General features: G+C 37.9%; 1 protein-coding gene across 7 annotated transcripts in view; it reads right to left on the bottom strand.

Moving 5' to 3' along the window:
• Window positions 1-14,320, bottom strand: part of OSBPL1A (oxysterol binding protein like 1A) — a 220,353-nt gene that overhangs the window by 109,431 nt on the left and 96,602 nt on the right. Inside the window, exon 1 of one of the 7 annotated variants that reach the window (XM_028162697.2) lies at window positions 6,654-6,745. The exons of the other annotated variants lie outside the window; for them this stretch is intronic. Coding sequence (XP_028018498.2) covers window positions 6,654-6,665 — 12 coding nt within the window. The 5' untranslated portion in view covers window positions 6,666-6,745. Of the gene's footprint in view, window positions 1-6,653; window positions 6,746-14,320 lie in introns of those variants that run through there. 7 annotated transcript variants of the gene reach the window in all.

Raw genomic sequence — 14,320 nt, 5'->3', positions numbered from 1 at the left:
TAATACATGTGATGTTTTTTCAAAAACTCCACAAATTATTCTAATGTGGCTTCTGGATAAGAATTGCCAATTCAGGAGAATATCAGTTTAGTTAAATATTTCCTGGGCAGGTACTACTATTTCAAGGTAGTGCTGGGGATAAAAAGTATCAACAGAAGAGGAGACTGGTTAATCCCTGGAGAGTTTATAGTCTAGAAGGAGAAAAAGACAAAAAGACACTTCACATTCCTGCCCAGTACACCTATTTAAAATGCAAACCCATCATTACTTTTAAGCTTTTCAATGGTTCTTTACTTGCTTTCATTTACAGTCTCCAAAATGGAGTGTGTGTACCCATGAGATATAGGAAATATTAGAAAGTCTTTTATATTTACTTTTGTAAAAATATTAGACCAAATGTTACATACACAGATGTGATATACACAGATTAACAACGGTGCCTCCACATGGTCCACGGGTCACTTGGTCAAGGGTCAAGTGCAGGATGCACAGAAACTTCGGGGAAGAGTGGAGACGACCACTAAGAGGCTGACAGAAGCACCTGCTTCCAGGGTATCGTGAGGCACTGCAGTTCATGAGAGCTTGGTTACGAGGACTTACAGACTATATCATCTAGTTTCAGTTAATTCACAAAATACACCCATAACGTAAAGAGCACCACAAAGGAACTCCAGATCGAAGACACTAATGACACTAACAAAGTGAACAAAGGGAATACAGCAAAGGCTTCTACTGCCAGTGGGAGTTCTCCATCAGCTACTCTGCTAAAAACAGATCACATATAATCAGATGACAATAAGCCAGTTCTCCAGAAGACCATATGAAATATGGATGTGGATACATATACATAGAAATATGGATGTGTGCAGGTCACCCTCTATTTATGGGTTATTATTATGCCTTGAGATATAAACTAATGAGCACATGAAGTCATGACATTTGTCTCAACATTTAAAAGCTAAGCATCCAGAGGGTGAAGATAAACTTCCCCAAATTTCTTCAGTGATGTTTAAAGTTACATGACATTCAGTCCAGAGCTTTACCCTTTCAATTTCTTCACTAAATGTAATAAAATGTTTAGCAACTCCTTTATGGTTTTTAATAGAAAAGACAAAAAGCTACAAATCACTTGAGGAAATACTTACTCTCAAATTACAAAAAAATAGTAGACAGAAAATAGTGTGATGAAAAACTAAGATATATTCCTTTGTCAGAAAATACTGCTGTAAGACAGAAAAAATTGCTGAAGATATGAAAAAACAATTTAGTGTGGGATGTTTGCCCCACAGAAAATTACAGCTGCTTTGAACATGTCTCGGCTAAACCATGTTTGAATAATGAACTACAAGAACTAGTTTTTTTTTTTAAATGAACCTCTAAGGGAAAAATGTATCAAAGATATATTCTCAATAATAAATAACTAAATAAAAATGTTTTATGGAAAAACTGTGTATATGTACAAATGCAATGTCCTGATGGAGTATTTATTTTGACCAAAATTTTTTACACAACCAACCCAATTTTAAAATGAGCAAAGAACTTGAACAGACATTTCTCCAGACATATACAAATGGCCAACAAGTATATGAAAAGAGGCTCAACATCTTTAGTCATCAGAAGAATGCAAATCATAGCAATGAGGTATCACTTTACACCCACTAGGACAGTAAGTGTTGGTGAGGATGGGGAAAAAAAGAACCCTTGCGCCCTGATGGTGGGAATGTAAAATGGTGCAGATGCTGTGGAAAGCAGTTTGGTGGTTCCTCAGAAAAAGCTACACATAGAAGTACCATACGACCCAGAAAATTCACTCTTAGGTATATACCCCAAAACACTGAAACATGTTCAAACAAATACTTGTACACAAGTGTTCAAAGTAACACTATTCTCAATAGCCAAAAGGTAAAAACAACCCAAATGTCCATAAATGAATGAATGAGTAAGATGTGTTGTATGTATACAATGGAATACTATTCAGTCATTAAAATAGAGTACTGATACATGCTACAATGCACACGATGCTGGTAAACATTAGGCTAAAGGAGCCAGACACTAAGGCTCACACACTGAATGATTCCATTTATAAGAAATGCCCCAAACAGGCAAATCCATAGAGACAAAACACAGATTAGTTGTTTTTACGGGCTGCGGGCAGGGGTGGAGATGGGGAGTGACTGCTCAGTGGGTACAGGGTTCTTTTTTGGGATGAAAATGTTTTGGAAGTAGATAGAGTGATGGTTACACAACATTGTGAATTACCAAATGCCAATGCACCTTATGCTCAAAACAGTTAATTTTACGTTATATAAACGCTATAATATTTTTAAAATTAAAAAACAAACTCAAAAAACAGCCACCACGAATATGCATTTCCCTTATGATGCAGGCATTCTATTTGCTCCTAAGTATTTATTGATACCTAAGAGAAATGAAAGGTTATGTCCACACAAAAACTTGCAGTAGCCAAAAACTGGATACAATCCAAATGTCCATCAACAGGCAAATAAACTGTGGTACAGCCATAAAATGGAGCACTATTCAGCAATAAAATAGAATGAACTACTGCTATGAGCAACAACACGGATAAATCTGCAAATAATTATTAAAGAAGCTGAACCTCCTCCACCCCATAAATGTATGATTCCATATATGTAAAATTCTAGAAAATGCCTACTGAGCACTAATTAGTGATAGAAATCTAATCAATAGCTGCCTGTGGACGGGGGTAGAAGGAAGAGTAGGAGGTACCACAACAGGCAGGAATAAACTTTTGGAAGTAGTAGAAATATTCCTAATCCTGAAAGTGATGATGGTTTTACAATGTAAACATGCATCAAAACTCACTGAACTACATTTTAAATGTGTGCAATTTATTGTCTGTCAGTTATAACCTCAATAAAGCTATAAAAAATATAAATATTTAGCAATAGTAAGGGCATAGTGAAAAGACCACTCACTTACTGAAAATGGGAGTCAAAATAATACATTTCTTACTCAGACAAACATATTTTCGAAGAATATGTATGACAAAGAAAAATACTCTGACACTACTGAAAACAACACAGGATATCAAACTGCAATGTCTGCTGTATTTGTGTATTTGCCAATACAAACAAACTAAGACAAACCAGAACCTCCTGCCAGGGGTTGCTGGGCTCTGGTGTTTATATTCTTCCCTATGCTTTATAGAAAATAGCTCAATATTTTCTATATATATATATATATATATATATGTGTGTGTGTGTGTGTGTCTTTCATAAATCTCTCATAATTTTACAATTAGCAAAATATCTTTAAATGTATCTATTCAGGAATTGATGTTTGCAAACTTTTGCATCAAAATCGCAAATGTGAAAAATCTGCATTGCATCAAACACAAAATGATGCTTACAAGGTACTCTCCTATAGTGCAGCGCGCCTGGCTCTCTCAGCCGTCTACTATAGGAATCCGATCTGAGATTCTGTTAAACACACTCCTGCTTCATCATGGCTGCAAAGCTTCTACCTAAAAATAGCTTACTCTTATGTAATCACTCACCACAGATTTATATATCTTATGTATCCTTGAAATACAGTTCTTTTTTTAGAGATAATCCCGCAGGAGGTAAACAACCATTTTTAAAAGCAGAGAAGTTTAATCATAATCTAAACATATCTTATTTTCAGATGTTATTCAAGGGCTCTGTAGCTGATAGTTCTGTTGGTGAAAATAACTAGAAAAGTTAACACCCTACCAACTCTAATTTTTTTAATTAACTTTATTGAGAGATTATATACATCAATTTTAAATGTAGAGTTCAACGAATAGTCACAAACGTACACCCCACGTAACCAGCACCGCTATAAAGATATAGAGCATTTCTCTTCTCTCCTTCCCCCAGGTCCCCTCACTCTCCCTGCTGTCCCCAGCCCTGCAAACCACTGCTCTGATTTCTGTAACTTATGCTTCAGGTTTGTCTGCTCTTGAACTTCAAATAAATGGAATCGTGCAGAGTGTACTCCTTTGTGTCTGGCTTCTTTCACTCAGTATGTTTTTCAGATTCATTCATGTTGCTGCAAGTATGAGCAGTTCTCTCCTTTTCACTGCTGAGGACTATTCCACTGCACAGCTACACCACGATCCCCAACTCCCCTCTTTTAATGCCTGCAGCTCTGTCTCTGGAAATATCTTTTTGTTGAACATCATTAAGTCCACAGAGACAATAACTTTGCTTTTACAGAATTTTGATGTTTTTTTCCATTTTGACAAGTGTTTTCATGGTTCTCAAACTGGGTGGGGGGGAGGGGATGACTAAAATATGCTTGAATCACAGCTCAGCAGATTTTCACTCCATCTGAAGAAAACATCTTATGTGTCTAAAGCAGTGCTTCCCAAGTTTTGCAAGTCCTGGCACACATGGAAAACAACCTTTGTATGGTACACAGGAGAGACCAAGCACCTGATTTGGGGCTCTGGCCATTCTAAGGGTTGAAAAGATCATTACTCTGAAGCCCACTACTTGGAAAGCTCTGTTAAGTTACACTTAAAGAATAAATATCCTTGTTTTAATGACCAATATTGATTTTTACAAAACAAAAATCTTATGAGCAAATAAGGTTATGTATTCAATAAAATATTGATTAAGCAACCAAAGTGACTGGAAAATTCCCAAAGTCTTAAAATAATGAACATGGCTTCTAATTTTTCCTTCTTTAAGTACACTTAAAATTTTTTTCCCAATTTTTTCAAGCAACAAAACAAAGGACCCATGACTGTCAACCGGTGCCCAAGCACCCCTTCCCAGCCTAGTACGACGCAACTTCTTCGGAGAGGGGAGTCAGTCCTCCCATTGTGCTCTTCATGCCACAAATACTCATCAACCACCTACACCATGCCGGGCATTCCAGGCTGCAGGGGATCAGCAGTGAACAAAGCAGACAAAAATACCTGCACACAGAGGACTGACAGTCTACCAAGCGGAAAGGAACAGGTGACGGAGTGAAATACACAGTGTGTTAGGTGGTGGAGAACACTAACAACAAAAATCAAGCTGGGAGGGGAAAGGGAGTCCCGGGAACCAGGGTGGCCAGGGGACTCACCGGGCAGGCGCCACTGGATTGAAGGCCAGGGTGAGGGAGAGGCGGGCAAGTGTCTGGAGAAGAGCGCTCCAGGCAGGGGGTGAGCAAAGTCCTGAGGTAGGAAGGGGCCTGCGAGTCTGTGGCACAACAGGAGGCCACCGTCCTCACAACAAAGCGAGTGGGGCAGGAGTGAAGCAAAGGAGAGGCCGGAGAGGCCAGAGAGGCAGGGCTCACCCCTCAGGGCTGTGGAGGCCATCATGGCCCTGGAGGCTCCTTCCCGGGAGCAGGACGGAAAGCCAACTGCGAAGGGCCATGCTCTGCGCCCCAACTTCACGTGGGACGCCAGGCTCCTTTCTGGAGGACACAAGACCTGAGGGCAATCGGTGAAGAGTAAGAAGAAAGGATCTGGAAAGCCTGACACAGGAATAACTGCTGAAGGAACTTGGAGATGCCTGGCTTGGGGAAGAAGAATTTATTGGTTGCTCCAAAGAGCTGATGAATTGTCACAAGAGGTAATTCCTTTCACTTTTTTGTGATGCTGCAGAGCACAGACTTGAAACCATGAATTAAAAAAAAAAAGGAAAAAGAAAAAAGAAGAGGAAAAAGAAAAAAGAAGAGGAAAAACCTCGCCTTAATATAAGTTTTAACTTTCTAGTATTTATAGTTTTCCTACAGTAGACTGGGTGGCCCTTAAATATTATTCATGTATAATAGTAGTAGTAGCAGCTAGAAGAGCAAGAGCTAACATCTAGGGATGTCTACTGTATGCCAGATGTTATGGTAAATACTTGGTGTGCCACCTCATGTAATCCTCCCACAATCCTATGAAGTAGGTATTATTAACAATGAGGAAACTCAAGCTCATTGAGATGACACGACCTGCCTAGGATCGCAGAACCAGTAAATGATGGAGCCGGTGCTCAAACATAGGTCTGGGTTTGACTCAAGCTCCAAGCCTGTAACCACTGGCACCCCCTGCCTGTATGTCCATCGATGGCAGTGTTTACATGGCACATAAAGGGACCATCTGGCTGGCAGGAAGTTGGAGAGAGGATTCTTGCAAATGGAGAAAAATTAGGTAACCTCTAAGATCCTTTTTTATAATTTTGTGGTTACATTTTCCCAAGTTTCCATCTTATTTTTTAAATTTTCCTTTGACTTCAAGGCTTATAGAAATTTTATACTCCTAAAAACGGCTAAAGATCAAATAATAATAATTTCATTATAGAATATGTTAAATTATCTGTCCAATTCTAACGCTGAGGATAATCATGCTCTGATTTTGAGTAACACATATTTTCCTTGATTAGTTCCCTTGTACAAGTGAAGGTAGGCTTGACTTTTCTCAAGTACAGTTGATCCTTGAACAACGCAGGGGTTAATCCACGTATAACTTACAGCCCACCCTCCGTATCCAAGGTTCCTCCACATCTGCTAATTCAGCCGACCACGGACCATGTAGTACTGTAGTATTTACTATTCAAAAATATTGGCATGTGAGTGAATCTGTGCAATTTAAACCCACGTTGTTCAAGGGTCAACTGTATATCAATTTCCTTGTCTCATATTTTATATCTACCACAATTCAAACATACCTGCGCTTTCATTTTCCTTTGTAGACAAGATAAAATTCTTTTCAATTGAGCAATTATCCTTCGAAATACAACAGCAAATCGACATTTGGTATCTAAAGTACAGAAAGATAACATAAAAGTATAATACAGATATATGAACTTAAACCAAGTCTACAGTCCATGGAAACCACATCCCTGCTTTGTGCAGTTGTTTTGTACTGACTGAAGGGGAAACGAGGGACTAAGGAGAACTGGCACTGTGCACCCTCCGCTACACTTGAAACAGGGTAACTTCTGGATGGTTTGAAAAATAATGAGAAAGCACTGCTCTGCAGGGCGGTTATGAGCCAGTGTAGAGTCTGGCAACCTTGGGGTCAACATCTGGATAGCAAACATGGTTAACTCCACTTAAAAAAAAATTATTTTCTTACACCCAATTATATGGCTACTATAAAAACAAAAACAAAAACAAAACCCAGGAAAGAAAAAGTGTTGGCAAGGATGTAGAGAAATTAGAACCCTCGCGCACTGTTGGTAGGAATGTAAAATGGTGCAGCCACTATGCAAAACAGTATGGCGAGTCCTCAAAAAATTAAAAATAGAATTACCACATGACTCAGCAACTCCACTTCTGAGTATATGCTAAAAAGAATTAAAAGCACAAACACAAAGAGATACTTGTACACTCATGTTCACAGCAGCATTATTTACAACAGCCAAAAGGTTGAATCAACCCAAATACAACACTGACGGATGCACGGATAAACAAAATGTGGTATATATACATACAACGAAATAATATTCAGCCTTAAAAAAGGAGAAAATTCTAACACATGTTATAACATGGATGGACCTTAAAGGAATTATGCTGAGATAAGCCAGTCACAAAAAGACAAATATTGTATGATTCCACTTATATGAGACTCCTAAAGTAATCAAATTCAGAGAGACAGAAAGTAGCAGCATGATTTCCAAGGGCTAGGAGGAGAGGGGAATGATGGATGAGTTATTGTGTAATGTGGATAGAGTTTTAGTTTAGGAAGATGAAAAGAGTTTTGGAGATGGACGGTGATGATGGTTACACAACGATATGAATGTACTTAGTGCCACTGAACTATGCGCTTATAAATGGTTAAGGTGGTAAATTTTATGCTATGCAAATTCTAGCACAAATAAAATAATTAAATTTTTTTCTCCGAATATAAAATAAACAGTTTGATTTGCATTAACATGAAAAAAAAAAAAGGCTCCCGTTGTAACATATCACATAGTTTAAGTTGGGTCCTTGAAATGATCTATTACAAAGTCAACTAATATCAAAATGTATATATTCTTCACATAAAATAAAACCACAGTATTAAGTACAAATCTGTTCCTAATGTTTTAACAACTATTTACTTAGTACTTACTACTTGCAGAAAAATCCCCAAATTATCATCATCATATCTGAATGCACTCTGGGACACAGCCACGTCCAACCAATTCACAACAGAATGTTGTAATCCAGTGATTTCCAAACTGGGAGGCTATGAAAACACAGAACAACTTCTGATATAATAATGGGGTAAGACCCACAAGTGATGGCGTCTTCACAGATACCATGGACAAGCCACAAATCTGGCTCTGAATTCTCTTAAGGCCAAAACAGAAAGAGAAATACAATTATGCCCTTTTAATTGTCCACAAGGAAAAAAATATATCACTTCTTTAGGGAAAACAAACTCCCTCTTTGTCCTTAGCTCTGATTTCTCATTCAGGGTAATATACAGGGGATTAAGAGTATTCAAGGGCAAAATAATCAATAATGCCACTTAAGCTAAATTGTTTTGAAATGCCCCTGAATAGAAATGGAGGGTGTAATTCCAACTTAAAATTCAGTGAGGGACATTTTTCAGAAAATCAAGAAAATATAGCCCAGGCTGTAGCATTCTGATGGTTTAATTTTAGGATAAAATTTAGAACATCTAGAGACATGGATAAATTCTATACATTCCAAAAATGTGACCTCAACTAAGCAAAATTTTCACAAAAAGATGGACAGTGTTTCCTGTTGCGAACCTGGAATACAGGTATTCTGTGCAAAATCCGAAGACACTGAAATATTCTTGGCCATCTGATTATTTTTAAAGTTGGTATCCTTTTGTCAAATCAAGAAATTAGCTTATAAATGTCCACATCAGCTTTGAAACAAGGTGGACTGTCTAACGGATGAATTTTCCTCATTCAAGCTGTGTGTGATATAGTGTGTTGTTCTTCAGCATTGAATTTGGAGGCAGATCCCTGGATCTGGCTCTAAGTGTAGCCCCTCCCAGCTACATAAACTCGGGGAGGTATCGAACCCTCTCTCCAGGCCCTACTCTCACCTGTAAGAATGGAGGCGACGAGATCAACCATATCAATCATTTCAAACTGTGTTGTACGGAGGCACCTTAGTGGATGAGGAGGTGCTTTTACTTTTACCTCTCTTGTACACTGGCATCTACTTTAGCCCCCAATAAAACCTGAAAATCACCAGACTAGATGCTCTACAATCTAAGATTGAGTCTATGACTTTGTGATTTTAAACAACTCATCCATACCACAAAATAAAGTAACAAAAATAAGTGAAGAAAATATTCAAAGTTAATCATTTCTAAGAAATTTTAGTAAGGAGAATTATATTCCCACACTTCATTTGCAATTCAGTTGTCTAGAACCCAGAACAACAAAATCTCCCTCATACCAACATTTTAAGTGAAGGGTGATTTCTCAAGTACCTCAGAAAGGTACAGTGTCCTGAATGCGGCAAATAAAAAGATAGGTAAAGGAACAGATGGTATCACTGCAGCTCAGGATCCAGCCACTGGATGTAACAACGTGTCCGCTTCTCCAGCCGGGGAGGCTACGAGCTCCCTTCCCCAGAGGACAGACACCTCCTCTGAATCCCTTTCAACCACTGGGCGGAACTCCAGTGCTCTGGTCATTCCTACCACCACCGGCTGCTTCCCACCAGGGTTTCTCTGATCCAGCACCCCAGGCCACAAACCACTTGAACGCCACTTCTCTGTCCCTGAATTGAGCAAAAAATCCTTTCAAGGTATTTTTCTGAAAATAAAGCTCGGGAAGACTGTCTTAACATAAAACGGATGGGTTTATCCTTACCTCATTTGAGTCTCACAGCAACTCATGAAATAGAGAGAAGGGGTCTGTGTTAATAACCCTGTTACACAGGAGCAATGTGAGGCCCAGAGTCAGACAGCAAGGAAAAAGTCACTAATACCGGAGCCCATATTTCAGGACTCCAAGTAATAGGAGCTCAGACTCTACCATCTATGCCATCTTCCTAGGCCCTATACTCTCCCTAACTTTGCCATCAGTTGGACTGGATTAGGAATAACAAAAATCATCAGGCACATAATGATGAACCTTTGAGCATCTAAAGAAAATTAGACACAAATTATCTTCTTTTTCCTCCTTGGTGCTGGAGCCAGGGTTCTAAGGAGAAGGAAAGAGCAAGATGGACAATGTTGAGCAGATAATGGAAAAATCCTCCAGGTATGGGGGGGCGGGTGGTTAGAGTGTAGATAACTAGGGAGACAGAAGAAAAAAGTGGGGGCAGAGGGCAAGGGAAGACGATCATTCTTCTTCCACTGCACAAAGTATCTAGGGGTAGAAAAGAGGGGGTGAGGGAAAAAGAGGAAGAAGCTGAGCAGCAGGTGGGGAATAGAAATGGAGAGAAATGCCAAGCAATGAAAACAAGGAAAGTTGGGTAAGAGAAAAAAAAAAAATTGGAAGTAGTCAAAACCTTCCAGAAACTTTAGGTATTTTAAATATTAGGAGGGAAGTACTCTACATACATTAGTAGTTCTCAGTCTGGAATGATGAAGTCTAGGAAATGTATTATTCAAGTCTATAAAATCATCAAAGTAATGGAAAAAGCTAGCAGTGATATATTCACTATATTACAAAATACTAGAATTAGTATTGAAAATTGAAATCTAGAATTGAAATCTGGAAAGGAACAAATTTTGAACAAATTATCCACTTTAAGGAGACAGAGAATAATAAATGTATAGATACTAGGAAGAAAATAAACTCAAGGAAAAGTGATAGAGATAACTATAGAAATTTAAAAGAAAAAGATAAAATAGATAAAAGCTAGACAGTTCTTTGAAAAATAATCAAATAAACAAAGCCTTAATGAGACTGATCTTACAAAGAGAGCAAAATTCATTTGGAAATAGCCAAATAAACATTAGAAGAAAGAAAATGGAAAAAGATTAGAAAAGGGAATACATAATTACAGAATGAACATAAGTTAAAAAGACAATAAAAGAATATTATGAACTTCCTTATAACAACAAATTTCAAAACTTAAATGGAAAGGATAAAATTCCTCGAAAGATGCAACTTGTCAAAACTGACCCAAAGAAACAGAAAACTAAAATAGCACTATAACCATTAAATACATCTAACTGGTCCAAAAAAAAAAAAAACAAACTCACAAAGGTGCTTTTATAAGAAAATTCCACTAAATTTTCAACGAACAGACCATTTCAATTTTATACAACTCTTCCAGAGAACAGCAAAAGAGAGAATACTCCCAAACTCACTATATGAGGCCAGTGTAACCTTGATAATAAACCCTGATGAGGACAGAACAAAAAAAGGAAATTACAAGCCAATCTCACTTACAAACAGATGTTAAAAACCAAAACAAACCAAATTGAGGAGAATGTTAAAAATAATACATTATGACCAGATTAGGTTTAGTCCAGGTACACAAGGATGGCTTATCAATAAAAGGAATCTAAAAATATAATTTGCCACCTTCACAAATAAAAGAAAAACCTCATGATTCTCTTGGTAAATGAACATTTGGTAAGTTCAACACCTTTTCATGATAAAAAAAAAAAAACTCAACAATATAAGAATGAAAGGGAACTTCATTAACCTGATAAATGGTATGCACCAAATATCTTTCTTAACATGGAATCATTAGATTCCTTTTAAATACCAGGGATGAATATGGATTCCTACCACCTCGGCTGCTATTCAACATTGTCCTGAAGGCCCTAACCAGTACAGTAGAAAGAAGAAAAATAAATAAGAGGTGTAAGGACTGAAAGAAAGGAACAAAACTGTAATTATTCACAGACTGTCTACAGATACTGAACCCCAGTCTATCTTCACTATTTTTACTTTCTACTCCCCACTCACTCCTCTGCTCACTGCAGTCAGGCTTCATGCTGTCAAGCTTCTAAAACTTCCCTCATCAAAGACATCTGGCTACCAAATCGAACAGATGCGTTTCAGTTGCTACTTCACCTTCTTGGACCTCTTGTCCCCTGGCCCCGCAGGCTGCTTTTCCTCAGTGCATTCCACTGGCTCTCTTTCTTCCACAGACAGTATTCATCGTTTGATTTCAAACTTTTTTAAACGACACTTCTCCTTGTTTTATTATTTACTCCTTCAGCCTCCATCACCATGTTTAATCAAGTGACTCCCAGTACTAAAGATTCCCAAGTTTTTATCGGACAAGTCAGGATGACCTTATTCAGATGTCATCGTGTTCAAAGGTGAACTCATCCTCCCCTTTCCTCCCTACTTCAGTCACCTTCCATCCCGTGACTTATGCCATGAATGTGGGGTCATCTAACTCCACCTGCTTCATTCCTCACACTCAATCTACGATCAGCTCCTACTCATATTGTTTATCTCGAAGTCTCTCTTCTCTCTTTTCTGTATCTTCCTTTCCTTTTCCACAGCCACCAACTAGGCTCAGACTCTGATTATCTCTCCCTCGAATTCCTGCACCTGGCCACTCTGCTTTCAGGCCTGCCCTCTAATCCTTCTAATAAGGAACAAATCTGATTAAATCTCTCCCCTGATTAAAATCTCTCAGTGATTCTAACTGCCCAAAATAATCCAAACTCTTCAGGCATATTTTACAAAGTCTTTCAAGAAGACCGACCCCGGCTTCTACTGATCTAGCCTTGACTTTCTCGTTACCTATCCCACTCTGTTCCAGTCTTAATGAACTATTTGCTGGAATTCATCCCTTTCTCTTCCCCCTGGATATGTTGTGCTTTCTGTAAGCACCTAGTCAGTCATCTGGCTCCTGCAGTAATCTCTTAAGTTTTATGAAGACAGGCTGGTAGAGCAGTATCTGACAAGATGAACGTTCTGTAAATACTTATTGAATTAAGGGGAAAATTTTACATAAAGTAATAGATATCAAATCTATGGTGGTCCATTATAAAGTTGTATAGGGGTTACATCCTTAACACTCTGAAGTTAAAATGAGAGGAAAATTATGTCTGCCTATAACTCATTCAAAACTCATTAGCTAGAGTAGAAGTCGGACGCTGCACTCTGATTGGAAAACGGCAGTGAACAAGACAAACACAACTGCATCCAGGTTACAGGCTTGGTACTATCGTGAGATACAAAAACTCATGATGATAGATCTTGGGTCATACCAAGCATCACAAGGCTAATACATACACACAAACACACACACTTCATGCTACTAATTAAAATCTTATGTATTTCTGTTCAAAAACTTCACAAAAGTTACCAAAATGAAAACCAGCTTCATTTTACACAAACTTCACATTTATTTAACTTATGTCCCAGCTGCTTCCAAAACTAAGTTGTAGCAGTATATTTCTGGATTATATACACAACAAGCTAAAAATTCAGGAATAACGTGGACTAAGTAAAAATTCTAAATTCCTACTTTTTAAAGGAATTAGAAGTTTTCTTATAATCTTCATGGAGCTGATATACACAATGATAACTACACAACCACAAATCACAATCCTTTTTAAGAGAATGTAAATGACAAAGTCAAAAACTGTACATAGAGCTTAAAGTATGGTGTTGCATAATTATTTTATGAAGTATGTATAATATTTAATATGTGCTTGGATCATATTCATATACTACCTTGATTATCAGTAGATGCATTTGCTTTTAATATAGAAAACCTAATAAGCTTTTTAATTTCTCCCCGTTCTGCACAGTGCACAACTACGGGAAGGGTGATTATGGGGTTCACTTTCACCATCAAATGAAATCCCCTAAAATTAATGTTTAAAGCGCTCCTAAAGAGGGAAGACTAGAGTCCTGCAATTACATTCACAGTGATACAAATCCCTTTAGGCCCCCAATCTAGTAAAAAGTAGTACTGGGACAAAGGCTAAAATAGCTCTCTGGGTCTTAATGTTCAGATTAAACATCTACTTAGTTCAAGCTGAGCTAACTTGCCGAAGTCATCAGCTTCCGGGTCAAAATCAAACATTATTTGGACCGGAGATTAACTTTGGTGTGTCCTCAAACTGAAAAGAAAATTTATATTTAGATTCCTATATTCTAGCCTACACATTACTCCACCAACACGCATTTCAAGCATTTTTCTCTTTTGCAAAAGATTCCTGCTAAGCAATGCTGTCTTCTAAATGAAATGCCTTTATTCTGTCTTTGAATCTAATTAAAATTAAGAAACTTTTAATAGCTTTAATAACTCTCAAAAGCTGCAAAAGCTCTTCCCTGGCATCTTCCCCTCCTTAGTACCACCCTCCCTCCAAATCCAGAAAAAAACCTGCACAACAGAAAACACAAAACAACTAGCCACATGCTGTGAATGCTGGGGACCATGATTCTCCACTGGTTTAGGCTACAAAGAAAGCCTATGAGTAATCAAA

This window comes from Balaenoptera acutorostrata, chromosome 13, assembly GCF_949987535.1.
Source record: "Balaenoptera acutorostrata chromosome 13, mBalAcu1.1, whole genome shotgun sequence".
Taxonomy (NCBI): domain Eukaryota; kingdom Metazoa; phylum Chordata; class Mammalia; order Artiodactyla; family Balaenopteridae; genus Balaenoptera; species Balaenoptera acutorostrata.
Note: the sequence above shows the minus strand (reverse complement) of the source record. Positions and strands in the feature narration are given on the sequence as shown.